The sequence below is a fragment of the Equus caballus genome, chromosome 15 (assembly GCF_041296265.1).
Source record: "Equus caballus isolate H_3958 breed thoroughbred chromosome 15, TB-T2T, whole genome shotgun sequence".
In the NCBI taxonomy this organism is placed as follows: Eukaryota; Metazoa; Chordata; class Mammalia; order Perissodactyla; family Equidae; genus Equus; species Equus caballus.
The window spans coordinates 49,477,634-49,503,547 of NC_091698.1; the positions used below are offsets into that span (position 1 = coordinate 49,477,634).

The 25,914-nt window shown below is 40.2% G+C and overlaps 2 protein-coding genes across 7 annotated transcripts in view; one reads left to right on the top strand and one right to left on the bottom strand.

The window, feature by feature from the left end:
* The window catches only part of APLF (aprataxin and PNKP like factor), a 90,645-nt gene extending 80,992 nt beyond the window's left edge, over positions 1-9,653 (bottom strand). Inside the window, exon 1 of one of the 2 annotated variants that reach the window (XM_001491969.5) lies at positions 9,245-9,653. In XM_001491969.5, the coding sequence (XP_001492019.1) occupies positions 9,245-9,340 (96 nt within the window). In that variant the 5' untranslated portion in view covers positions 9,341-9,653. The remainder of the gene's footprint in view (positions 1-9,244) is intronic. The other variant, XM_070235363.1, reaches the window with a different exon arrangement.
* A 67-nt stretch (positions 9,654-9,720) lies between these two features.
* On the top strand, positions 9,721-13,413 carry FBXO48 (F-box protein 48). 5 transcript variants are annotated; one of them, XM_070235364.1, is made up of 5 exons: positions 9,753-9,869; positions 10,593-10,707; positions 11,100-11,243; positions 11,738-12,395; positions 12,917-13,413. In XM_070235364.1, exons 4-5 carry the CDS (start codon positions 12,090-12,092, stop codon positions 13,076-13,078), a joined length of 468 nt encoding a protein of 155 aa, XP_070091465.1. In that variant the 5' UTR covers positions 9,753-9,869; positions 10,593-10,707; positions 11,100-11,243; positions 11,738-12,089; the 3' UTR covers positions 13,079-13,413. The 5 variants fall into 5 exon arrangements, with proteins under 5 accessions (XP_014586608.1, XP_014586610.1, XP_070091465.1 ...); XM_014731122.3 differs by lacking the exon at positions 11,100-11,243 and having other exon boundaries at positions 9,721-9,869; XM_014731123.3 differs by lacking the exons at positions 9,753-9,869; positions 11,100-11,243 and adding an exon at positions 10,067-10,205.
* Positions 13,414-25,914: the final 12,501 nt, after the last annotated feature.

The following is a 25,914-nucleotide window of genomic DNA, read 5'->3' on the forward strand; positions in this document are numbered from 1 at the left end:
GCTCAGTCATCAACACTTGAGACACCACAAAGAATACTAGATGATGTCGATCCTAGTCCTCAACAGAGCGAAAGTTAGTTGATACATAATATTTAACATTATTGCACCTGCAATGTACCAAAGTCCAATTTCTGATATTAAGAAAGGACAAGTTTGAGGAAATGAATTTTATTTTGGCCAGAGGCTCTCTAGTCAGACTCCAATTTATGAATAAGCTCTCTTTAAAAGGTTATTAATATACTGGATGTGAAGTGGTCTTTGAAACTTGTGAATATACTTTCCCATAAGAATAACGCTGTAAATAGTAATTAGGTTATTAGGCTACCTCACAAACACCTATCTAATCCACAATACTGATGAAACATGGATCATTTAGATTTTAAAAAGTCAAATCCAATAGCTTCTGAGCTCCTAGTTCAAGGTTGCTGAATTGTTAGCCAATATGACAGAATTGTGCTGACGATGCCAATAAAATTTCACCTCACCCAACCTGTTTGGCTTGCAATACTGCTTGCATTATGAACGCTGTACAAATATGAGAAAGTCACCCTCAGCATTAGTGTAAGAGAGGTAACATAGTGAGTGAAAACATCAGCAGAGCTTAGGAAGACAAAACCGAGTTTAAATCCCCAGGTGGGACTTTGGTAAATTAGTTTCCAAATACTTACTTTCTTAGTTCGGTTCAGCAGACATTTCTTAAAGACCTGATGTGTGTCAAGCGTTCTACTTAGTGTGTCTAAAAGTGGGTTTCAACTCTGGTTCTGCAAAAGAATCATCTTCAGAGATTTTAAAAATACGGATACTGAGACATTTCATACAAAATCAAATTACCAGAAAAAGGAGCTCAGATAGAGGTATGGAGATAGGTGAGAGGATGGCATATTCAGGTTGAGTAGTATATGGGAGACAATAATATGGTGATTTAGAAATCAATATATATATGAAAAGTAATTCACTACACACCTATTAGAATAACCAAAATACAAAACACTGACAACTCAAAAAGCCAGTGAGGATGTGGAACAACAGAAACTCTCATTCACTGATGGTGGGAATACAAAAAGTATGGTCACCTTGGAAGACAGTCGGTAGTTTCTTACTAAACTGACCACACTCCTACCATACAGTCCAGCACTGGCACTCCTTGGTATTTACCCAAATGAGCTGAAACCTTACATCCACACAAAAATGGGCACATGTATGTTTATAGCAGCTTTATTCATAATCGCCCAAACTCGAAAGTGACCAGGATATCCTTCAGTAGGTAAACGGATAAAGCGTGGAACATCCAGACAATGGAATATTACTCATCACTAAAAAGCCATGAAAAGATATGGAGGAACTTTAAACACATATCACTAAGTGAAAGAAGCCAATCTGAAAAGTCTACATATACAAACACTATGATTTCAACTACATGATATTCTGGAAAAGGTAAAACTGTGGAGACAGTAAAAAGTTCAATGGTTGCCAGGGGTTGGGAGGGGAAGGAAGGATGAACATACAGCACAGAGGATTTTTAGGGCAGTGGACACATTCTGTGTGATACTACAATGGTGGACACATGTCACTATGTTTGTCAAAACCTGTAGAACACACACCAAGAGTAAACCCCAGTGTAAACCATGGAGCTTGGGCGACAATGACATGTCAATATAGGTTCATTAAATATACCACTGTGGTACGGGATAGTGATAGTGGGGGAGGTTGTATGTGTACGGGGGCAGAGGGTATACAGGAACTCTCTGTACTTTCTGCTCAGTTCTGCTGTGAACCTAAAACTGCTCAATAAAATAAAGCCTATAAAAAAAAAAAAAACCAACATGGGGGCCAGTCCAGTGATGCAGCGGTTAAGTGTGCATGTTCTGCTTCAACAGCTCGGAGTTCGCCAGTTTGGATGCTGGGTGCAGACATGGTACTGCTCAGCAAGCCATGCTGTGGTGGGCATCCCACAGATAAAGTGGAGGAAGATGGGCACGGATGTTAGCTCACGGCCAGTCTTCCTCAGCAAAAGAGGAGGACTGGCAGCAGATGTTAGCTCAGGGCTAATCTTCTTTTTTTTTTTTTTTTTTTTTTTTAAAGATTTTATTTTTCCCTTTTTCTCCCCAAAGCCCCCCGGTACATAGTTGTATATTCTTCGTTGTGGGTCCTTCTAGTTGTGACATGTGAGACGCTGCCTCAGCGTGGTCTGATGAGCAGTGCCATGTCCGCGCCCAGGATTCGAACCAACGAAACACTGGGCCGCCTGCAGCAGAGCGCGCGAACTTAACCACTCGGCCACGGGGCCAGCCCCTCAGGGCTAATCTTCTTAAAAAAAAACAAAACTAATACATACCATAAAAGCAATGTCTGTAAAAGTTAAACAGGATCATTGATGTAATGTGATTATCCCACAAGATAGGTGGCACTTATCTAATTATCCAATATGCCATATACTTTTGAATCTTGGAGACTTAAATCATACATTCATTTAGCCTGATGGGCCCTTCCCTCCCAACCTCCCACTCACCACCTACCAATATTCTGTCCTAACACTTCAAAATCAGTTCCATAAGTCACTGAGTTCCTGAAGCCCTCTCTGACCCGTCATCTTAATTGTGGGTTCCTTCCTATACCTCTCTGCATCATGTAACATCCTTCTGTTTGGCTCATGGTATTGAAACAAAACTTTTAATTAAATGTGACCTTTTTCTTTTTCTTTTTCTTTTTTTCTTCTTCTTCTTCTCCCCAAAGCCCCTCCCAGTACACAGTTGTATACCCTAGTTGTGAGTGCCTCTGGTTCTGCTATGTGGGACGCCACCTCAGCCTGGCCTGATGGGCGGTGCCATGTCCGCACCCAGGATCCAAAGTGGTGAAACCCCGGGCCGCCGAAGCATAGCACACGAACTTAAACCACTCGGCCTCGGGGCCAGCCCTTAAATGCAACCTTTTAAAAATCAGAGGTTATATCTAAAAACCCAGATTTCTTAGTGCTCTTGAAAAAAATGATATGACACTGTTACCAGGTGGGAATGGGGGTGAGTAGCAGGGACTATATCACAGATCCCTCTCCTAGCGGCCTCCCCAATACTAAGGCAGTTGTCACTTATAACACTGCTGTCATTCATCATTGTCCCTGTGTTGTTTTTCTTACTCCCTCCCACTTCACTCAACCAAGGTGCCTGCCTGGCTCCAGTCTCCATTTGAGGTTGTAACCACTGTTTGTTTACTTGCTTCTATGCCTCTCACACCTACAAAACTGCAAGTTTCTTGAGAGCAAGGACTTGTTTCTCTTTCATCCTTCCCATCAGATTATAGTATACATTTATCAACTATTTTCTGAATTTACTAAATTACTGGTCAAGAAAATTGGAAAAATCTTAACACAATCCTTCATGAACGTTGATCCTTAAGCTTCAGCAGTTGGAAGCATTGCTTCTTTACTATGTTTAAATTCACTTCAAAACTCTAAGATATCCTTTTTACACCTAAGTTACAAGTAGCCTCTTTTTGAGAGTTGGAAGAGTAAGAGGCTGAGAGCTGGAAAAGGAATAGATTGTGTGTTGAAGGCCTACTATGTGCCAGGCATTGCACTAGACTCAATAATTAAGTGAGGAAGGGGCAAAACCCAGCAGCTAGGAATATACGGCACACCCCTAGGGACAAATCTTGTTGGACTAGGTAGCACCAGCATTCCAGGACAGCATGTCGACTTCTGCAACAAGCAGGACAGTCCAAAGCTGCCAGGCTAGGGAGTGGTTACTTTGTGTAAACTTTGGGGAGTGCTTACAGCATTCTTAGAAGTGGGGAACTGATGCCCCCCGAAGAGTCCGTACTACAGTCCATGACTATCTCCATCCCCAACTTCGGGCTGCTTCTCTTTTTCATTAAAGCAGTCGATTCAATTACATCTGCCTTTAGGAAGTCTCACTAGATACCTGGTGCTGTTCTACTTCCTTGGAGGAAAACAGATCATAAAGAAATGTGTCATATAATTCCTGCTATCAAAACAAAATAAGGAAAATCTGAAATCAGAAACAGCAGTTTTCATTCGAGTGTAATCAGCTTTTTTTTTTTAAGATTGGCACTGGAGCTAACATCTGTTGCCAATCTTCTTTTTTCTGTTCCTTCTTCTTCTCCCCAAAGCCCCCTAGTACATAGTTGTATATTCCAGTTGTGGGTCCTTCTAGTTGTGGCATGTAGGACACCGCCTCAACACGGCTTGATGAGCAGCACCATGTCCACGCCCAGGATCCGAACCCACGAAACCCTGGGCTGCTGAAGTGGAGTGCTTGAACTTAACCACTCGGCCACTGGGCTGACCCCTGTAATCAGCTTGAATTAAAGGAAAACCATAAAGTAAATAATTAGGTTTAAAGGTACTCTTGCTTGAGATGCTGTATATATTATAAAATATTTTTTAATTAAATTTTTTATTTAAGATAGTTGTAGATTCACATGTAGTTGAAAGATATGATACAGAAAGACCTCTGGTGCCTTTTACCCAGTTTCCCCTAGCAGTAACATCCTACAAAACTACAGTACAGGATCACAACCAGATACTGATTTTGATACAGTCGAGATACAAAACATTCCCATCACCATAAAAATCCCTCACGTTGCTGTTTTGCAGCCATACCCAATTCCCTCCTGCTCCTCTCCTCGCTTTTTTAAACCTGGAAACCACTAATTTGTTCTCCACTTTTATAATTTTGTCACCTCAATGTCATTACATAAATGAAATGATACAATATGTCACCTTTGGGATTGACTGTTTTCACCCTGGATAATTCCCTGGAGACTCATCCTGCTGTAGAACCTTTTACTTATTGGTGAAGATCATAAAACAGAATTACAACCTAGTAAAGTAACTAAAGACCTTGGATTTGCTGATGATGCGCACTAAAGCAAAAGGCGCCAGAAAAGTAAACTTCACCGCACTCTCTTATCGACAAGTATTTTCCTGCCACTGTAGAGGCATAAAGACATTCTCGTTGTCAAACTGTTTTACTACCATGACTGTTTTACACACTGGAATTACAAACCTTCGTACTTGTGTGGCCATGAAGGTTTGTGAAAGTTGTCTCCAAAACACATGCTAGTTAAGTAAGGGAGCTTAAAACCCATCCTTAGTATTGCTATCGTTTGAAACAGCAGCTCTCCTGTCGAGTTTTAACAAATGCAGAGAAGAAACACACGTGTCTCTCAGCTCCAGAATCTTAAAAACCATAAGGTGATCTGTTTGTTCTTCCAATTTTTCCTTCAATGCATTTAGGATATCGTTCATAACCACTTCTAATATCTGCCAAACCTGGCAAGAGAATCTTATCACTGAATGATTATTTGAAAAGGAAAAGCAAAATCCTGACCAGATAATTGATTAACTTTCTACTCCTTACCAGGAACAACAGAAAACAAATAAGTCATCTCACATTAGTAAGCCTGTAACACAAAGATCAAAATAATGAAAGAGTCTGCAACATGTTGCCACGTTTATAAAACACAGGCCCAAAATACATCGATCTTTTAACCAGATTCACATGATTCTGTGTTGGTGATACAACTTGTCAAGCAAATCAAAACTCATTAGTCATTTCTGGATGAAGCGCATACTCTGTTAAATTTCTAACTTAGAGAAAGAGAGAGAGAGAGATACAGAGAGAAAAGAGAGAGAAAGAGAAGGAAAACCTCCCAGGCAGTTCCTTCAAATGTTTGTATAGGTTAATAAACTATGGAGAAAAGTAACAGAATGCTATTTAAACATTTAAGTAATTACTTATCCAGCAAAAAAATAAACAGCAGGTGAACTTCCACTTTCTCAATAACCTTACCGCATACATGTACATACACACACATACACATAGACCCCTTTAGGACATGCTTCCCCATCACAAACTTGAACTATCACTCCTTTTCTTGCTTCGAGGAGGGTCCTAAGGCTAACACCAGTGGTTCCATTTAGACACTGGAGGTTAATCAGGATAATATTCCACACTCCTTACTCCCTGCTATTAGTTCACTTACGCAGGTTTGTCTCCACAGTCCAAGAGAAAACTCCTAGAGGGCAGGGACTCACGTCTCACTCATCTTTGTACGCTCCACAGTGCCAGGGTCTGCAAACTGTGCTGCACAAAGTGGGCACTAAACAAGATATGATGCATGTTACGAAAGAATATATATGTATTTAGGGAGAGATCTACAAAATTCCTGAATGTTACAGGCAAATTTTCTAACTCCTAAATATCCAAAAGAGGGTGGAGAATATAGAACTTAAGACACTGTGTGTCCAAAAACTTACGTGTGCCCTTTAAATAACCAATCTATGGGTCAATCATCTCATCTAAACAATGAGGATGATAAGAGCACCTAACTCATAGGGCTTTGAAAGGATTAAAGAAGTCGGTATATGTAAAGACTTTAAATCAATGCTTGAAACACTACACACTACATAAGGGTTAGCTACTGATATTATTGAAAAAGACTATTACAATAAAAGTAAGGACCACAGAGTCCCATAAAAAGGGCCAAAAGTTTAAAAGAAATTATTCTAGAAAAGATAAAGATCATCCTCAACAAAATATTAGCAAATCGAATACAACAACACATTAAAACAATCACACACCACGATCAAGTGGGATTTATTCCAGGGATTCAAGGATAGTGTAACATCTGTAAATCAATCAATGTGACAGATCATATTAACAAAATGAAGAATAAAAAACACATGATCATTTCAATAGATGCAGAAAACGCAATAGATAAGACTCAGTATCCATTTATCATAAAAACGCTGAATAAGATGGGGATAGAAGGAATGTACCTCAACATAGTAAAGGCATATATGACAAACCCACAACTAACATCTTATTCTATGATGAAAAACTGAAAGCTACCCCTCTAAGAACAGTAACCAGACAGGATGCTCATTTTCACCACTCTTAATCAACATAGCATTGGAAGTCTTAGCCAGAGCAATTAGGCAAGAAATAAAAGAGATCCAAACTGGAAAGGAAGAAGTGAAACTGTCACTATTTGCAGATACATGATTTTATATATAGAAAACCCTAAAGAACCCACCAAAAAACTATTAGAAATAATAAATGAATACAGTAAAGTTTCAGGGTACAAAATCAACATATAAAAATCCATTGCGTTTCTATACACTAATAATGAAATAGCAGAAAGAAATCAAGAATATCATCCCATTTACAACTGCAACAAAAAGAATAAAATACCTAGGAATAAATTTAACCAAGCAGGTGAAAGACCTGTACAATGAAAACTATAAAACACTGTTGAAAGAAATCAAAGAAGACACAAAGAAATGCAAAGATATTCCATGCTCTTGGATTGAAAGAATTAACAGTTAAAATGTTCATACTTCCTAAAGCAATCCAGAGAGTCAATGCAATCCCCATCGAAGTGCCAATACCACTTTTCATGGAAATAGAACAAAGAATCCTAAAATTTATATGGAACAACAAAAGACCCTGAATAGCCAAAGCAATTCTGAGAAAAAAGAACAAAGCCAGAGGCATCACACTCCCTGATTTCAAATTTACTACAAAGCTGTAGTAATCAAAACAGCATGGAACTGGCAGGAAAACAGACACACAGATCAATGGAACAGAATTGAAAGTCCAGAAATAAACCCACACATTTATGGACAGCCAATTTCTGACAAAACAGCCAAGGGCATACAATGGGGAAAAGAAAGTCTCTTCAATAAATGCTGTTGGGAAAACTGGACAGCCTGATGCAAAAGAATGAAAGTAGACCACTATCTTACACCATACACAAAAATTAACTCAAAACAGATTAAGGACTTGAATGTAAGACCTGAAACCATAAAACTCTTAGAAGAAAAGATAGGCAATACCCTCTTTGACATCGGTCTTAGCAGCATTTTTTTGAATACCACATCTCCTCAGGCAAGGGTATGAAAGAAAAAATAAAGAAATGGGACTACATCAGACTAAAAAGCTTCTGCACAGCAAAGGAAACCGTCAACAAAACAAAACGACAACCTACCAATTGGGAGAAGATATTTGTAAATCATATATCCAATAAGGGGTTATATCTAAAATATATAAAGAACTCATACAACCACAAAAGAACACCAGGTTAAAAAATGGGCAGAAGATCTGAACAGACATTTTTCCAAAGAAGATATATAGGTGGCCTACAGGCACATGATAAGATGTTCAACATCCCTAATTATTAGGGAAATGCAAACCAAAACCACAAAGAGAGATCGTCTCACATGGGACAAAAAGCAACAGGTGTTGGAGAGGATGTGGAGAAAAGGGAACTCTCATACACTGCTGGTGGGAATATAAACTGGTGCAGACACTATGGAAAATAGTATGGAGGTTCTTCAAAAAGGTAAAAATAAAACTACCACATGATCCAGTTATTCCACTTCTGGGTATTTATCCAAAGAACACGAAAACACTAATTCGAAAAGATACGTGTACTCCTACGTTCACATTTATTCACAATAGCCAAGACTTGGAAACAACCCAAGCGTCCAACAGCGGATGAATGGATGTGATATATATACACACACACACACACACACACAAAATAAAATACTACTTAGCCATAAAAATTAAAAAAGATAAAATCTTGCTATTTGCAACATGGATGGACCTTGAGGGTATCATGCTAAGCAAAATAAGTGAAACGGAGAAAGCCAAATACCATGATCTCACCCTTATGTGAAAGGCAGATTGCTGGCTACCAGAGGGGAAGCGGGTGGAAGGAGGGCGAAAGGTGTAAATTGCACAAACAAAAAAAGATAAGACCAGACGTTGGCAAACCATTTCTGCAAAGGGCCAGATACTAGTACAGATACTGTGCCTTGTCAGGCCAAGAGGCAATATCCTCAACCCTTGCAGCAATTATTCTCTCTAAAGAGCTAAGAGGTTTTTTGTTTGTTTATATTTTTAAATTTAAGATCCATTCTTAGTAAGTGGGCATATACAAAAACAGGCTGAATTTGGACCCATGGCCACAGTTTGCCGAGTCCTGGATAAGAGTACGATGATGATAACATAAGTCAGTGCTTTTTAAAGGCAACATAAGGAAACGTTGGTGAGTTGATTCAACGTGACTGTAAAACGAGCTGCCCCCAAACTTCTAAACTCCAGACAGGCAGGGCCGCCGTGATGGGGAATCGGGCCAGGACGCGGAGTGGGGCCTCGGGAGCCTGCAAGGACCTCGTTCGGCTCTCGGGTCCGGCCCAGCCCCATGCCACACTTACTCCCAGCAGCGGCCCGCGGCCGATCACCGTCTCCCCGGGCGCCAGGGCCACCCGGGGGCCGCCGTCCTGCGGCTGCAGCTCGAAGCCCCCAGACATGGCGGCGAGGATCAGACCCCTTGGCAAGGAGATGGACCCCGCGGCCGTTTCCGCCTTCCATGGACAGGCGCGGGACCTACGCCGGCGCCCGGAAAAACACAGGGGGAGGGGAAGCAAAGACTCCGCTCAACTGCGTCCAGTCCCCGCGCAGCAGGAGACCCAAAACCAAGTCCAAGCCCCGCCTCTTCACTCCGACCAGTGACGCACCCTGGGATTCCCCCCTCACGCCGGCTCAAAATTATTGTTTAAAAGCCCCGGTTTAACTCCCCCACTCCTTCTCACCGCCCTCCCGTCCTGGAGGACGCCGGACCTTGTAGTCTCTGGCGCCTTCCTTCTCGTCCCTTGCCGAGCTGAGACGCCCTGGTAAAACTACCAATCCCAAAAGGCAGTGCGCGCTCCTCTCTGCGCCTGTGCGAAATCCGACTCAGCAAGACCGGGCTAGAGTGGGCGGGACGTAAGGGACCATGGGGAAAAATTCGAATTCTGCAGGATTTAAATCGCGAGAGGAGAAGTCGCTGCGGCCCAGGAGGTAGGAGGATTTTCCCTTCCCGCAGACGTCAGATGGGCACGCTCGGGGCCGCGGTCCTGGCGCCAGCGCAGCCTTCGCTCAGCGGCCCCGCGCTGCGGTGACAGTCGGTGCTGCCGGTCGTTATCGTTGTTCACGTGTCAGTGTCCGGTGTTTTTTGGACTGTGGCAGGTGCAGCCTGCGCGAGGCACGCAAGGAGGGTGGCTCAGACCCCTGCGGGGTCCGGACCGGGTAGGGGCTCCCAGAGAACCGGGCAGCGCCCCTCCGTCTGCGCTGCCTCCAGTCCCCTCCCTCTGTGTGACACCTGAAAGGGGGATGAGCTCCTACCTAATTAGAGAGGTAATTCAGCAAAATGTTCATAAAGAAGAAAGGGCAGAAGAGAGAGGGTTTTCAGGCTCCAGGCAAAACTGGACTTAGAAGAAAGGTACCTAATAGGATTTTAGGAACTTCACGCAAGGCACCCCCGACTATTATACTCAAAAGCGTTGATCTGCCTCCGGTGGAGTAACTGTACCGGGAGAACGCATTTTATTCCCCAGTAAGATCCTGGGAGAGGTAACAAACATTTAAATGCACAGTAACTTTCTCCTAATATGAGATTCTTTTCAAGAATATGGTAGTTTGGCTTTGGTTTGTAATGGGGGGGGGGGGGGCGTGGCAAAACTTGCTCTTGATTCACGAACTCGTTTTTACCCGCTTACTTTCTTACTTCCCCAAACCCTCAAGAGGAAGTCCTCTGTCGAACTAGGACAGTAAAATTCTAACCACCTTAGCTAATTTGGATCGTAAAAAACAGATGAATGGGAGCAGCTGTGGTCTTGGCAAGTCCAGAAACATATAGGTGAGTAGCACATCTAGAAAGGGAAATTGTCATTAGCTGAGTTAACAGAAGTATTTAGCTGTGTCTTAAACCCCAGCTCCTGCACCGGAACCCCCTATTAGAAAAGCAAGTGCAAAATGGAATAAACTGATTTTAAGTAAATATGAGTTGTCTTTATGTGCAAAAATAGCTCCACGCTTTCAGCTGATTGCAGAAACCTATACCATGCACCTTAGGTAAATTAGCTGAAACTGGACTTTAAATCTTTGGTCACATGCTATGCCTACCTGAATTATAAACATTGTTTATAGTTGTAAGTCACTGTTCCTTGATGGCCTCAGTAACTATTATCTTTAGTTCATAATTAACTTGGCATGTAGGATAACTTCAAGAGGCCCTTTTTTTTTTTTTAGGAAGATTATCCCCGAGCTAACATCCGCGGCCAATCCTCCTCTTTTTGCTGAGGAAGATGGACCCTGAGCTAACATCCGTGCCCATCTTCCTCTATTCTATGTGTGGGACGCCTACCACAGCATGGCTTGACAAGCTATACATAGGTCAGCACCTGAGATCGGAACCACGAACCCCCGCCCACCGGATGTGCAAACTTAACCTCTGTGCCACTGGGCTGGCCCCTCAAGAGGCCATTTTTAAAACACTAATCTTATAAATGAATTGAATAGTTGAGACTTTGTATCACTATAACCCGGACCTCAACCTCTTGTCAATTTCAGATAGTATTTGTGTCAAATGAGAGCTCTTACCTATTAGATACGAGTGGATAAACAATTCTTACATATGCTACTAAAAGGCCATCAGGTTTCTGCTTAAGTCACAAATTGTGGATGAAGAACTTAATGACAAGGCATCGGTTCCCATAGACAAATATTCAAGAGTTCAATAGAATTGAATCATACACATTTTCAAAAGTATTTTAATAAATGTTTGGAATCGAATGTATTCTCACAATAGTCATTTCTACTACTAAATTCAATAAAATATAGCCTGTGAAGAATCACTTCTCTTTTTTTTCCTCATTTCTCTTTTCTAGATAATGTTCTTTGGGAGCAGAAAAATAAATGTTTAGAAACAAACCCATTTACTAAAAATATTTTAAAAGAAGAAGGGAAATAACATGTGTTGAGTGCTTCCCACGTGCAATGCCAGTGTGAGGCTGGATGTTTTTCACGTCATCCCTGTTAATCCTTGCAAGAACACACGGAAGAAGAGCGTCACTGGCCTCATTTTGCAGATTGAGAAACTCAAGAAAGTTAAAGTTCTTTAAATCATACCCAGAAAGTATCTGGCTCAGAGTAGGATCTATAGTCTGATCTGAAGAGACTAAGTTTAAACTTTGCCTTTTAGGTTACATATGAGAATATAATTTACACAAACATCAAGCTATGCAGAAAAACTCCAAGAGGAACAGTAATTCAGGAGTTTCTGACATAGAATTGAACTCTGTGGATGCTGACAAGGAAAAAAAAGAAAGTCAAAATAACTTTGTTGAACTGCTGCCTCCAGAAGTTACTTTTAAAATTTTCAGTCAGCTGGACATTCGGAGTTTGTGCAGAGCGTCAGTGGCATGCAGGAGCTGGAATTACGCAATAAGGAACAGCGACTCCTTATGGAAACCTCATTGCTTGACTGTACGGGCTGTGTGCCAAAGAGAAATAGATGATGATCAGAAAAGGGGTTATTCCTGGAGGGTACGTTTAATCTTTGTCGTCTACGGTGTTCTTGACAATATGGCAGTGGGTTTGAGCCAACTCTACCTTCTGCTTGGAGGATGTAGGATTCCATATACGGAGTGACATCCAGTGTGTGTTGACTTTTGGCATTCAAGTTGAATTATTATTCTTTTCCTGCAAACCGCACTGTCCCCCATCCATCCTTTTGCAGTTTTTACATCCTGAATTCACGCATTTTTCTCTGTTAACCAGAAGGAAAGTGGCTACTTCTTTTCATCCCTCCTTATCCAAAACCCTCAGCAAACTGTGGTTCACTCTATCTCTGTATATATATATATATCTATATCTATCTATCTATATATATATATATACACACACACATGCATACACACACAGACACATTTATTAGTATGTGTGTGTATTAATGTAAATACTTGGTCTTCTTTTTGGACCTGTCAATCAGCTTCTCTAATTTCAAAGAAAACTCACTAATCAACCACCTACTACCTTCTTTAACGATGATGGTTTACCTCTTTCAGGTAATACTACTGAGGAATTATCAGAAGAGTAAAGTGAAACATGAATGGTTAAGCGGCAGATACAGCAACATATGTTCTCCTGTTAGCCTACCAGAAAAAATCATGTACCCGATGGATGCAGATACGTGGGGGGAAATTCTAGAAGCAGAATTGGAAAGATAAGCAGAAAAATCACAAACAGATCTCATAACTTCAAGAGTTTAAAACTAAAGACTCAAGTTGCAAAAAGTCTATCTTTATCCATTCATTTTTTTGTTCTCCTTTTTAATATTTAAAATTTAAAAGCAAACTAAGTGGAAAATATGTAAAAGTAAAGCTTTGTTTTTATTTTGCACTTTAGTAAAAAATATTTTTCTGGTTTTATTGTAATGTGGAAAAATCATGAAATGTTATTTATATGAGAAATACTATACTGATAAAGTGATTTCAAAATGTATTATTTCATGTGTTTGTATTAGTATATTGCAGTACTTTAATAAAGATAAGAGAGTTTGGCATTTTCTGCTTAATGATAATTTAAAAATTCAGGAAACCATTTGAAGACGCTGACTTAGAGATTCATTAAGTAGTAGACATAACGAGGCTCACAGGAAGACTACCTAAATGAAATTAATGGCAATATTTTTAAATGTATAATAAATTTTTATTTCAATGACAAAAATTTCCATTTCAGTGGAATCAGGTTGAATTGTCACACATTGAAACTATTTTAAAATGTATTTAAAAACTTGTGGTTTAGTTTAAAACTAATCTGACTAGAGGGGTAAAACTTGTGAGATTAAGGTCCTGTTACTTGCCTACAGACCTGGAATTGCTCTCAGGGACTGAAAATATGTGGAAAGTTTCCAGAACACTTAACTGCCATCAGAACTGCCACACTCTTTTTCTTGGTAAAACTTTCTTTCTGACAGCCTTACAGCACCATCTAGTGTACTACTCGTAGATAACCGAGACAAAGGACTTGCAGCTCCTTTCTGTTTTCTCCACATTTAAAAGAAAGAAAAATATTATTTTAGAGAACCCTATATACCTGACTTTGTTAAAGTTTATAGTTTTCAGGGAACCTTTAGGTTTTGTTCTCTTTTTCTTAAAAGTAGATGATCTAGTACTCACTATACCAAATTGTTCCTTCTGAATCTGTGGTCAGCACCATTGGAAAAAGTGCCTACAAAGAATTTTAGTTGGTATGGGGTTTTCTTCTGAAAGTGTGCTCTATAGCGCAAAAGATAAGAATCCAGGAAACCAGTATTTAACAAATAGGCAAATATCCGAAAGATGCTCCACTCTATACAAACTCCCTTTGTTGGATCTCGAAGGTGGTGACTGGTTGTCTCCCGCTATCTTCTTAGAGTCGGAAGGGGCCAGTGCAGTCTCCAGGACTATTTGGCAGTTCCCTCTATGGGGGCGTTCTTCCTCTCACCCACCATTAATTCTTTTCTTGGTAAACTCTTTTTTAAAACTCATCATCTTGACCTGGAAACCGTCCCTAACTTCTCTTGTTCTGGATTAAGTGATCCTCTTAAGGTTCTTGTAGTTCTTTGTGCATTACCACTCTCAAAGCGATCATGCTACTTTAAATTGTCTCTTTTATCTGTCTGTTTCCCCCTTTAGACTGCAACCTTCTTAATGGTAGGGACCATTTATTTATTTTTGTGCTCCCCAAACCTGGAACATAGTAGATATTCCATAAAGATTTGTTAAATTATTTCTATATTATTTATTTTAGCCCCACCCAGAATTTATAATAAAAATAATTTGCTATATTGTTAGCAGACAAGATTGTATTGAAATGCAAAGTACAACCCATAAGATGTATGGGATGCTTAATATTAATGCTAATATATGAATAATTGTTCTAGTCTTCTCAAAAGGTATAAGAGAAAAATAGGAAAGTAGAAATGTTTTATTTTATTTTTTTGAATAAACACTTGAAAATAAATGTAACCCAAAAGTATCACTTATTATTTTTAATTATTGGGTCATCCCAATCAGTTTTAAGTATTCTTTTGCAAGTTGTATGAAGAATCTTTAGTTTGGTTTTTTAGTACTGTAGCATTAAAATAACTTTTTATGTAATAAGTTATTAGCTATGATCACAGTCTATACTGAAAGGCAAGTTTGGGAACTTAATGATAAATTTTATGTTATGGACTTAGAATGAACTGTACAGTTATCAAACTAAGCCATTAGCGTCTGAGCGCGAGTGGGTGGAGTAGAAGGAAGGAGTGCCGTCACTCAGATAAGACAGCACATACGGATACACAGTTTGTAAAAAGGCAAGATTATTGGGACAAAGTATTAAGGAATTTCCAACAGTGTTTAGTATTTAATCAGTTCAAGATCTAACGTTTTTGGTTTCTTTTTTAGAAACCTTTCTTTAGTTACTTCTAGTTTATAACTCAACCTTAGACTAGGACATAATCATCAACAAGATCTATGTGAATATAAACTTTAGACCTTAGAATACTCATATATACAAGGCTAATTTGAAAAATGTACCCTAACCACTTTAATTTCATCTTTGCTTTGACTTTGTATAACATCTTCTCTCCAAAACTTCAAATGCCCCAATAATAGTAACATAAATGAGTAGTAACATCAGGAAATGATTTGGAAAGAGTGGTACATATGATTGAAAATCACACATTTTTATTTAAAGTAGAGTTGAAAGACCAAAATGATAAATGGATGAAATTAGATCAACAAAGGACAAAGATGATCAATTATAACAGCCATCATTTATTTATTTATTTATTTATTTATTTATTTATTTATTTATTTATTTTTTCTGGCAGTAGTGCTGTTTTATTCAGAGAATAGTATGGAATAGCATGGGGACAGGACCCATGGGCAGTAAGAGCTGCAGGCATGGGTTGAGGGTAGGGCTAAATTTAAGGCATAGGTATGTGAGTTATCTCTTTACAAGGCAAAGGAAAGATTATGTAAAAAAGTCATTAAAATGTTATCAGTGCAGGTGGGGTCTGGTTATTGGATGGTCCTATAGCTTTAGATAAGAATCAGATCGGATTAAGTCTGGATGTCCTTGCCTTCCCCATTAAGAGTTTCTAGAGATAAGGTCATCCTCCCCTCTTGCTGGTGCAGAGAGGGAGACACCCCCACAGATGGAGACCTCTCTTACAAATGGAAATGTCTCTTAACAAAGGACAAGTAAATTCCACTTTTCAGACCCTCTTTCCTGTCTGCAGTTTTCAAAAGTAACCAGCCCAAAATCATCCTCATCACCGGGGACAACCCCACATGTGCTGCCTCCCGGCAGAGCTCCTTGTGCAGTGAGTGAGGCTCCAGGCAGGACCACAGCATCTCCTCATTCTGCAGGAGAGGCCACTGGGGCCAAGGGGCAGGGAGGGACTTGCTGGACATCCCATCAGCGAACAGCGAAGGAGAGCCCCCCTGGGCTGACCCCCACCTATTGCTACTTCTGTGAAGGCCAGGCCTGGTGAGCACCCCTGACACCTCAGACGCCCCACCCCATGGAGGCCCCCAGGCCGACCTGTGCCCTCCCCTCCAGGGGGCTACCTCACCACGCCAGCCATCCAGCCAGCCAGCCAGGGTCAAGGAGCAGGCTAATAGCCATCATTTATTGAGTGCCTACTCTGCTACAAGCATTGTGCTTATGGGGGGGGGGGGGGGGACGGGGACTATTACTTTATATCCATTTTATGGATCAGGAAACTGAAACTCAGAGAACAATCTTGTCTATCTGGTTCATTGCCATTCCCTGGCACCTACAAGAGAATGTAATACATAATAGGTACTCAACTAAATTTTATTGACTGAATTAAAAACTTCCTTGAGAATGAGTAACTCAAATGAAAGAAACAAGAATGTTCCTCCAACTTTTTATTTTGAAAACTTTTAGACCCACAGAAAAGTAACTGTATGACAAAAAACTCTCATGTATACCCTTCACCTAGATATACCAGTTGGTTAAGGTTTCCACATTTGTTTTATCATTTATTTTTGCTGAAGCATTTGAAAATAAGTTGCACAGTGATGATACTTCACCCTTAAATCCTTCAGCCTGCGTCTCCTAAGAACAAGTACACTCTCCTATACACAATGTCGTTATCACATCTACGATTGTTTGTTAACTCAATAATGTCATCTGATTTATAATCCCTATTTAAATTTCCCCAATGGCCCCCAAAATATCTTTTATAGATTTTTTTTCCAATTCAGGGGCCAAACAAGGTTTACATATATATACGATTTTTTTTTTTATGCCCCTTTAATCTCTTTTAACCAGAAGCATCCCCCTGCCTTTGGTTTTGTTTTTCAGGATATTGACCTTTTTTTTAAGAACTCAGCCTGGTTATCCAATAGAATGTACTGTAATTGACTTGTCTGATTGTCTCTTCATGATTCGATTCAGGTAAAACATTTAGCAATTATACTGCATAGGTGATGTAATATACTTATTATTGCATCACATAAAGAAGCACATATCTGATTGTTCCACTATGTGAGTGAGGGAGTCTGATCATTTGATTGAGGTGGTAATCACCGAATCTCTCTATTTAAAGGGATATATTTCCATACAGCCAAGATTTCTTTTTTCTTTTTTTCTTTTTGCTTTTTGTTCTTTTTTCTTTTTTTTTGTGAGGAAGATTGGCCCTGAGCTAACATCCAGTGCCAATCTTCCTCTTTTTGCTTGAGGAAGATTGTTGCTGAGCTAACATCTTGTGCCAATCTTCCTTTATTTTATGTGGGATGCCACCATAGCATGGCTTGATGAGAGGTGCTAGGTCTGCACCCGGAATCTGAACCTGCGAACCCCGGGCCACCAAAGTGGAGTGTGTGAACTTAACCACTATACCACTTCGCCAGTCCCAAGATTTCTTTCTTCGACAACCTGTTTCTAGAGTATTCTCATTTGGTTAACCCTATGCTAGTGCTTTATTAACATTATCTTGTTTCATCTTCACAATTAATTAGACTTTCAAATAACACAGGAAATCATCTCCAAGTTCTTTTTCAGACAATGTAAAATATAAATATCAAAGAAGATGTAAAGCCACTATTTAAACCCAAATCTCTTTGACTTCAGAGACCAAGCATTTTACCAGTAGAATATAGTGTCTTATAATTTTGACACTTAGTTCTTACACTGGGGCAACATGAAGGACTAACAGGGGACATCTCCCATTAAAAACATTGAGAAAATCTGTGGGAAATTACTATTAAATACATGGAACTTACATTTCCACTAATGGCAGAGCCGATAGTTCTGGCAAGCCTTCCTGCTTAGGACAACTTGAAAACCTGGGGGAAATAATTAATCTACTTGCAGGCATGATAGAGATAACAAGATAGTAAAGAAATATTGGGGCAGTTTCTGGGGAAAGAAAGAGAACCAGAGAGGGAAGCCTATGATTGAGGTTAATCTTGCCATGGGAGCATTTGACAATTTCTGCAAAAGCAGCTGAGGGATTAAGTAGATTTTGAAATGCTTTCAAGGCGATGAGGACAGCGAGTGGAATCTAGGACTCCCTAAGAGAAGGGGAGCTAGTAACCCCCTCCATAGTAATCTCCCTTTTTGGAGTTTGGAATGCAGAACCGCACCCTAGGAATGGGAGTGACCTGAAGTACATAGGGCTTCATGGGAAAACCGTGCACTTCAAAACATCTCAGTCTCTGAAACTGGACTCAGAGGATCCCAGAATAATAATGCCCTAGACACCTGGCAGAAGCAAAATAAAAAGGCCTCCTTGGAGAAAAATATCAACATTTTAGGCTTTCCATTTTCTCTATGAACACTTTTAAAAATCAATGTCTGATACACACACACACACACACAAGACGACACAATAACATGAATAGAAACAGAAAAACAGACATAGGAAAGGTCCACAGTTGGATTTATCAGACAAAGTCTCCAAAATAAAAAACTTTAATCAATGAGATAAAAGTCATGCTGGAAATTTCAGCAGAAAACTGAAAATAATAAAAAGAGCCAAATGGAAATTTTACAACTGAAAAATAAAATGACATATTAAGAAAGCAATAGATAGGGGCTGGCCCAGGGGCACAGTGGTTAGGTTCAAACATTCCTCTTTGGCGGCCCAGGGCTCACCGGTTCAGATCCTGGGTGTGGACATGACACCGCTTGGCAAGCCATGCTGTGGTAGGCGTCCCATGTATAAAGTGGAGGAAGATGGGCACGGATGTTAGCTCAGGGCCAGGCTTCCTCAGCAAAAAGAGGAGGATTGGCAGCAGATGTTAGCTCAGGGCTAATCTTCCTCAAAAATAAATAAATAAATAAAAATAAAAAATAAAATGAAAGCAACCGATGGGTTTAACAAGAGAGTAAACCCACCTGAAGAAAGGGGAAAGTGTTAGTGACTCTGAAGACAGGTGCAAAGAAAATAATCCAGAATGAAGCAAGGAGAGAAAAAGGATGAAAAATACAGAAGACAAGAAAGCAGGAAAACATTAATAATAAAGTGAGAAGTTCTAATATATGGGTCAGTAGAGTCCAAGAAAATAAGGAGGGATAGAATGAGGCAGAAGCAATTTTGAATCGATATCAGCTAAGCACTTCCTCAAGTTGATGAAAGACCTCATCACAGATTCAAGAAGCCATACAATCTGCAAAGATGATAAATAAAAGATATACTCTCTAAGCTCTATCAGTAAATCTGCTGAAAAGTAAACACAGAGAGAAAAATGAAAGCAGTCCAAAAGAAAGGACCAACTACCCTGGATGAGCAATAATTCAATGGAATGGTTTCTTCTTAACAAGAAAAAGGAATGTTATCTTCAAAGAAACTTTCCAAAGAAGAAAACGACCAACCTAGAATTCTGTACCCAGAGGAAATCCTTTTCGAGAAAGAAGGTAAAGCAAAGACATGCTCAGGAAAGAAAAACTTGGAGAGTTCTTCACATTTGAACTAAAGTATATAGTTAAAAGGGAAAAGGAATATATTCCCAGATTTCATCTGACTGGAGTATAGGAAAGAATAGAGAGCAAGAAAAGTGGTAAATATGTGGACAAATCTCAATGAATATCAAATATAAGACAATAAATCTGCAAGCTTTAATATAGAGAGAGAATTAAAATACAGGATAACAATGGCATATAAGCAAGGAAGGGATGAATGAAATTAAAATTTAAGGTTCTTGCATTGTCTGAGAAGAGGGTAAAAAAGTCAATTAATGTTCTACTTTGAAAAATAAAGGGTATGTGAAGTAATTTCTATGGTAAACCCTGAAAGAATAGTAATGGAATATAACTATAAGCTAATATATAACTACCAGGGTAAAATAAAATAATAAAAAATAATCAATGCAAAGAAGACAAGAAAAGACAAAGGAACACAGGACAAGCAGAACAAATAGAAAACAAATAGTAAGATGAGAAATTTCAACCGCAAAATATCCATAATCACATTTAAAATAAATAAGCACACTAAACGCTCCAATGAAAAATTAAAGATATCAGACTGGATTTTTTTTTTTTTTGAGGAAGGTTAGTCCTGAGCTAACATCTGCTGCCAATCCTCCTCTTTTTTGCTGAGGAAGACTGGCCCTGAGCTAACATCCGTGCCCATCTTCCTCTACTTTATATGCAGGATGCCAACCACAGCATGGCTTGACAAGCAGTGCCATGTCCGCACCCGGGATCCGAACCGGCAAACCCCAGGCTGCTGAAGTGGAACATGCCCACTTAACTGCTGCACCACTGGGCCGGCCCCAGAATTTTTTTAACTATATGCATTTTACAAGAAATACATCAAAACATAAGGATATAAAAAAGTGTGAAGTAAAAGGTTGGAAAACTATATGCTATGCAAACACCAACAAAAGAGAAGTTGGTGTACTTTAATATCAGGCAAATTAAACTGTGAGGGAAAATGCATTACTAGAGATTTTTTTTACAAAACTATACAATGATAAAAAACACAATTCACCATTGAGATTAATGTTTTTTCTATTTGTGTGAGTTTAATAATACAGCATGAAAATATAGAAATAAGTCAATTTACCCACAGGGACAAGTAGAAGAATCCATAATCACAGTATGAGATTTCATCACACCTCTGTCAAGAATTGATAGGAAAAAAAGACCAAGAAAGACAGTAAGGATATACAACAGTGTCGCTACTGCCTCAAATAAGTAGAAAAGCCAGACATAAAATAGAAGACATCTGCTGAAAGCATCAGAGAGCTGCTGAGGCAACCAGGACTAGAGGGACCAAGATTCTGGAGAAGGATGGACCTGGAGAGGTGAGCTGATCTTCTGCAGTTTTCTTTTCTCTGGAAGCATTTGGCAATTCCAGGTGGGCTGCAAACAACCCGAGGGTCTGGGCTTTGTCAAGCTAGAGGGCCTTAGTCGGGAAGCAGGGAATCCAGGAGAGATGTGGGCGGTCTCAGGGGGGGCTGGAGAGACAAAAGCGAAGACTTGAGGGCTCACCTAGAAGGGAGATGTGCAGCACCAAGTCTGACACGTGGCTAATTTTCTTAGACATTTGCCAGATTCTGAAGTTCTGCGGAATTAGAGGCTAAGAAGCTAAGCAGAGAGCCTCTGAGAAGCAGAGTGGAGTTTCTCCACAGTCTCACTCTGCTGAGGAGACAGTGAGGACCCACCAGAGGGAGGAACCCAGGTGAACAGCCCAGGCTCCCACTTTAAAGCCTTAGAGGGCTCCACAAAAAGGACTCCAGCCTCAGTTCAGCTAAATCCTCCATTTGATTAAGGTGAGCAACCCCTCCACCTGGCAGAGGGCGGGGTGAACCCTCTTTGGAGGAAGATGACATCACCTGGAGCCCGTACAGGTTTTCACGTACAATGTCTGCATCCAGTAAAAAAGTATCAGGCCTGCTGAAGACAGAACCACATGATTGAAAGTCAAGAGAAAATCAAAGGCACAGGGATTTAGTTGGTGGAATTTGCTGACAGGGCTTCACTATAATTATGTTTAATATGTCCAGGTAAATGGAAGAAAAGATGAAGAAAATAGATGAAAATGGAGAATTTTACCAGAAAATTAGAAAATAAAAAAGAACCACCTGGACATTCTAGAACTGAAAAGTACAATAACAGAAATGAAAATTCAATACATTGGTTTAATGGCAGAGTAGAACACTGCAGAAGAGAGCGTCTGTGAACTGGGAAATAGAACAATAGAAACGTGCTTGAGCTAAAGCACAGAGAGAAAAAGAATTTTTTAAAAAGAGTTTAGAGATTATGAATCAGAATACAGGGGTTTGATATATGTAGAATTGGGCTTCCAGAAAAAATGAAGAAACAGAGTTAACCCTGAAGTTTCCCTCAGCTCAGTGGGACAGCAAGGAGCTCTGAAAAAGTTCCTGTGCCCCGTGAGAGGACTATAGAAGTAGCTGAGAAATAAGGCAAAGGACCCCCAAAGCAGAGGCTGCAAGATTGACAGCCAAAGCCAGGAGCCCAAGAGAGGATGCTGCAGAGTCCTTGCAGTGGAAGGACCCCGTGCCGTGAGCCCTGATTGTTCCAGGAGAGCCCTGATTGTTCCAGGAGAACAGACTGCACGTTACAGGGACAAAGGATGCAGTGAGAGGAGGGGTTACTGCCCAAAGTGGAACGAGGCCTCTCAAGAAAGGCTGTTAGTAGTGGAAGCAGCATGCCAGCTGTAGGCTTTGCCCCTGATGCTGTTACTCAAGCTTCCTACTCTGCCTGGATGCTAGGAAAGGGGAAAGAGGAGGGGAAAAGGAGACAGGAACTCCAAATAGGTTTGCCAGATTTAGCAAACAAAAATACAAGATGCCCAGTTAAACTTGAATTTTAGATAAACAACAAATCATTTTTAGTATAAGTATATCCCAAATATTGCACTGGATATACTTATACTCAAAAAAATTGTGCATTTTTTTATGTGAAATTCAAACTTAACTGGGCAGCTATATTTTACCTGGCAACCTTAACCTGAAAGACTGAGTAATGTGCTGAGCCTGAGTTAATTTGGAAATGACAGATGTAGTTTTAATAGGCAAGACTAAGTCTCACAGTGTGCTCCGTCCTCTCTCTCAACTCCATAGTCCTCACTGAACACAGAACGGTTGCTGACTAAGTGGTCACATTGTAAGGTAACTCAGTCTCTTGTCAGGCCCGCTCTGCCGGAACACCCCACAGCATGCCCCTTTCTGCTCTGGGCGGTGGCCTCATGCTGTTAACAGGACTTCCTCATCCCAGGTTCCAGGAGGCACGTAGAATGTTCTGCCATGAAATCCTCAAACACGTCTGGGGAGTTTCAGCTCTCGAGGAAGGGAGGGCTGGACCCTCTCAGAGGTGCCCCACGTAACTCTCCTTTAGTCTTTTCTGATTCTCTTCTTTCCACCAACCGGCCATCATCTCAATCCCTTTTTGGGTGGGAATGCTATACTTCACTCATATCTTGTATCCTCCCTGTTGTGTGGTAGTTCATCTAATAAACATTGTTCTAGACTATTTAAAGGGAATCTTTCGAAATTCAGAAGACACTTTCCTTTCTCAAGTGCCAGGATCTTTGCATTGAAAGCCTGACTCTGAAAATTTTTGTTTCTTTTATGCTTTTTTTTTTTCAGTCTTTTGAATTTCAAAGCTGAGCTCTGACTCCTTTACTCTTAGCTGTATCCACTCTCCCCAGCAAAGCTCTGGATGTCACCTTCACAGGTGGAGAGCTGCAGACTTACCGGGGATGGAAAGCGCAGTGGAATGTGTTACAAAAATGGTGACACATTCTATTAATACTCTGCACAATAAAACAATGCTGGAAAAAGAAGAAAGAGTAAGGACTATAAAGAACAACAGAGGCTGAAGGAGACCAAAGAAGGTGTTAAAGAGAAAAACCATAGGCCCAGAACGATGTCACTTGTGCTACAGCCCCTGATGGCAAACCTCGATTTAATACCTAACCTAATTGCAGCTTTGACCTTCTCCAGAAATGGAACCTCAATCAGCCAGTCTGGAATCTTCTGGTCAGTACCAACGAGATAATGTCCCCTGGGCCCTTTCCATCCCCTCCCCCCCAGAGGGAGAAGAGGTAATCTGCCGGAGAAAATACTTGCTGTGCCCTAACCCCCAAAGAGAAGACATCCTGGCCCCAAATAATCCTTTCTTTTCTTTGGCTGACAGTTTCCTTACCCCACCCTCCTTATAAAAACCTCCCATTTTGGACGACTCCTTGGAGTAGCTCTCTACTTGTTAGCTGGGATGCTGCCCAATTCATGAGTCACTGAATAAAGCCGATTAGATCTTCAAATTTACTCGATTGAATTTTGTTTTTTAACAAATAGTGCAAAACAAGGGACACAAGTCGGGCCTCTGATAAAAGCTCAGCATCCTTCTAGTCTGCGCTACCATAAATAAAACCCACTTCTTAGTAAACCTTTTCCGTATTTTCCCACACTTCCTGGTCCCTGTTCAGTCAAGGCAGGATGGATGATAAAATAAGATAAAACTGGAATTTTGCAAGCCACAGCAATTATGCTGTGTTACCATAGACATTAACTCGTCAAGGAGGATTTTTTTAATAACCATTTTCTGAGGCCTGTTTTTCAGTTATGGGTCTTCTGGGCCCTGTAGGGAAGAAACTAATTGCTTGCTTCCCCTTTTTCTAGTTTTGATTTAGTTTTAATATGACAAAATTATCTACTTGATCATCATACAGTGAAAGCCTGGTAGAAAATACATAAAATCGTAAAAGAAGCTTTCTAAAAATCATATTTGAAAATCTCTCAGCTTAATGCAGTGGCTATGTTTTTTGTTGCCAATAAGTAGACTAGGCAGGATTGTTGGTCTTTTCTTAATTCTCATAGGTTAATAATAGTTAAAAAAAAAAAGTCTTTATACTGATACATAAATAGCAAGCAATAGGATATATTGGAGTATATGAGGAAGGCATTTGGTGTGAAGCTAATTTGGCCTGACCTTGTTTTTCCAAAAGGGCCTGACGTGGCCATTGAGCACACATTGTGTGTCTGCTTTAAGTATTTACTATGTCCCAAAGACAAGAACAATGCCCCTTAAGAAGATGTAACTTCCCCCGTGTTGGCACTTCCTTAAGGATAAGCATCTCTCCCGAGACTAGGGATTGATTACTGACCTGCTGTGACCACCCAGCTGGACCACAGACCCGCTACCTGCTGTGTTCATCAATTGCTGTGTGAATCCCTGTGCCAGCTGGGCAATCTCGTGACTGTTGTAAAAGGGACACTCCAATCATATATGATACTGCTGTTTGACAGTATACAACCACTCCGTACATCCCCATTTCTTTGGGGTGCTCCATTCCTTTGTGGAAGGTCTCTCCGGGGCTATATGGTCCTCAGATCTGGCTTGTGATAAACTCACCCCAATTTTGATTTATAAATTGATTATGGATTATTTACATCGACCATACCATTGTTTTTCCATGTGTGGCCTATTGTTAACTGTTTTATGTTCAGCTTCTGTTTTCTCTCCTAGACTCCTTTTATTATATATTTTTTTAATTTACTTTTTCCCTAAACATTTTGTCTGGAAAAATTTCAAACAGAGAAAAGTTGAGAGTATAGTATAATTGGGTAATCACCTAGATTACCCAGTTATTAACTTTAGCCTCATTTGCTTTATCTCCATGTATCTACACCAGGTTTCTAAATGCTGGCACTATTGACATTTGGGGTTGATTAGGGGGCTGTCCTGTACCTGGTAGGATGCTTAACAGCCTCTACTCATTATGGCCTCTACTCATTAGACACCAATAGCACCTCCTCCTGAGGTGTAACAATCAAAAATGTCTCCAGACTTAGTCAAATGTCCCTGATTAAGAACAATTGGTCTGTGATAAAAACACACATCACTTCGGTTGAGCTGAAGTATTTGAAAGTACACCCAAGAAATTTAACTTTCATATAACAATAATATCCTCTAATACCCAGCTCAGATCTAAATTTCATTCAATTGATCCCAGAAAAGTGTGCTTTCAAGCTTTATAATGCTTGCCAATCTGGTAGGGAGAAATGATATCTTAATGTAACTTTTTTCC

Excerpts from the sequence above, each read along its gene's own strand:
- FBXO48 (XM_014731122.3), top strand. The coding sequence starts at position 12,090 with ATGCAGAAAAACTCCAAGAGGAACAGTAATTCAGGAGTTTCTGACATA. Across the intron at positions 12,396-12,916 it reads AAAGGGGTTATTCCTGGAGG|GTAATACTACTGAGGAATTA; the intron begins GTACGTTTAATC and ends TACCTCTTTCAG.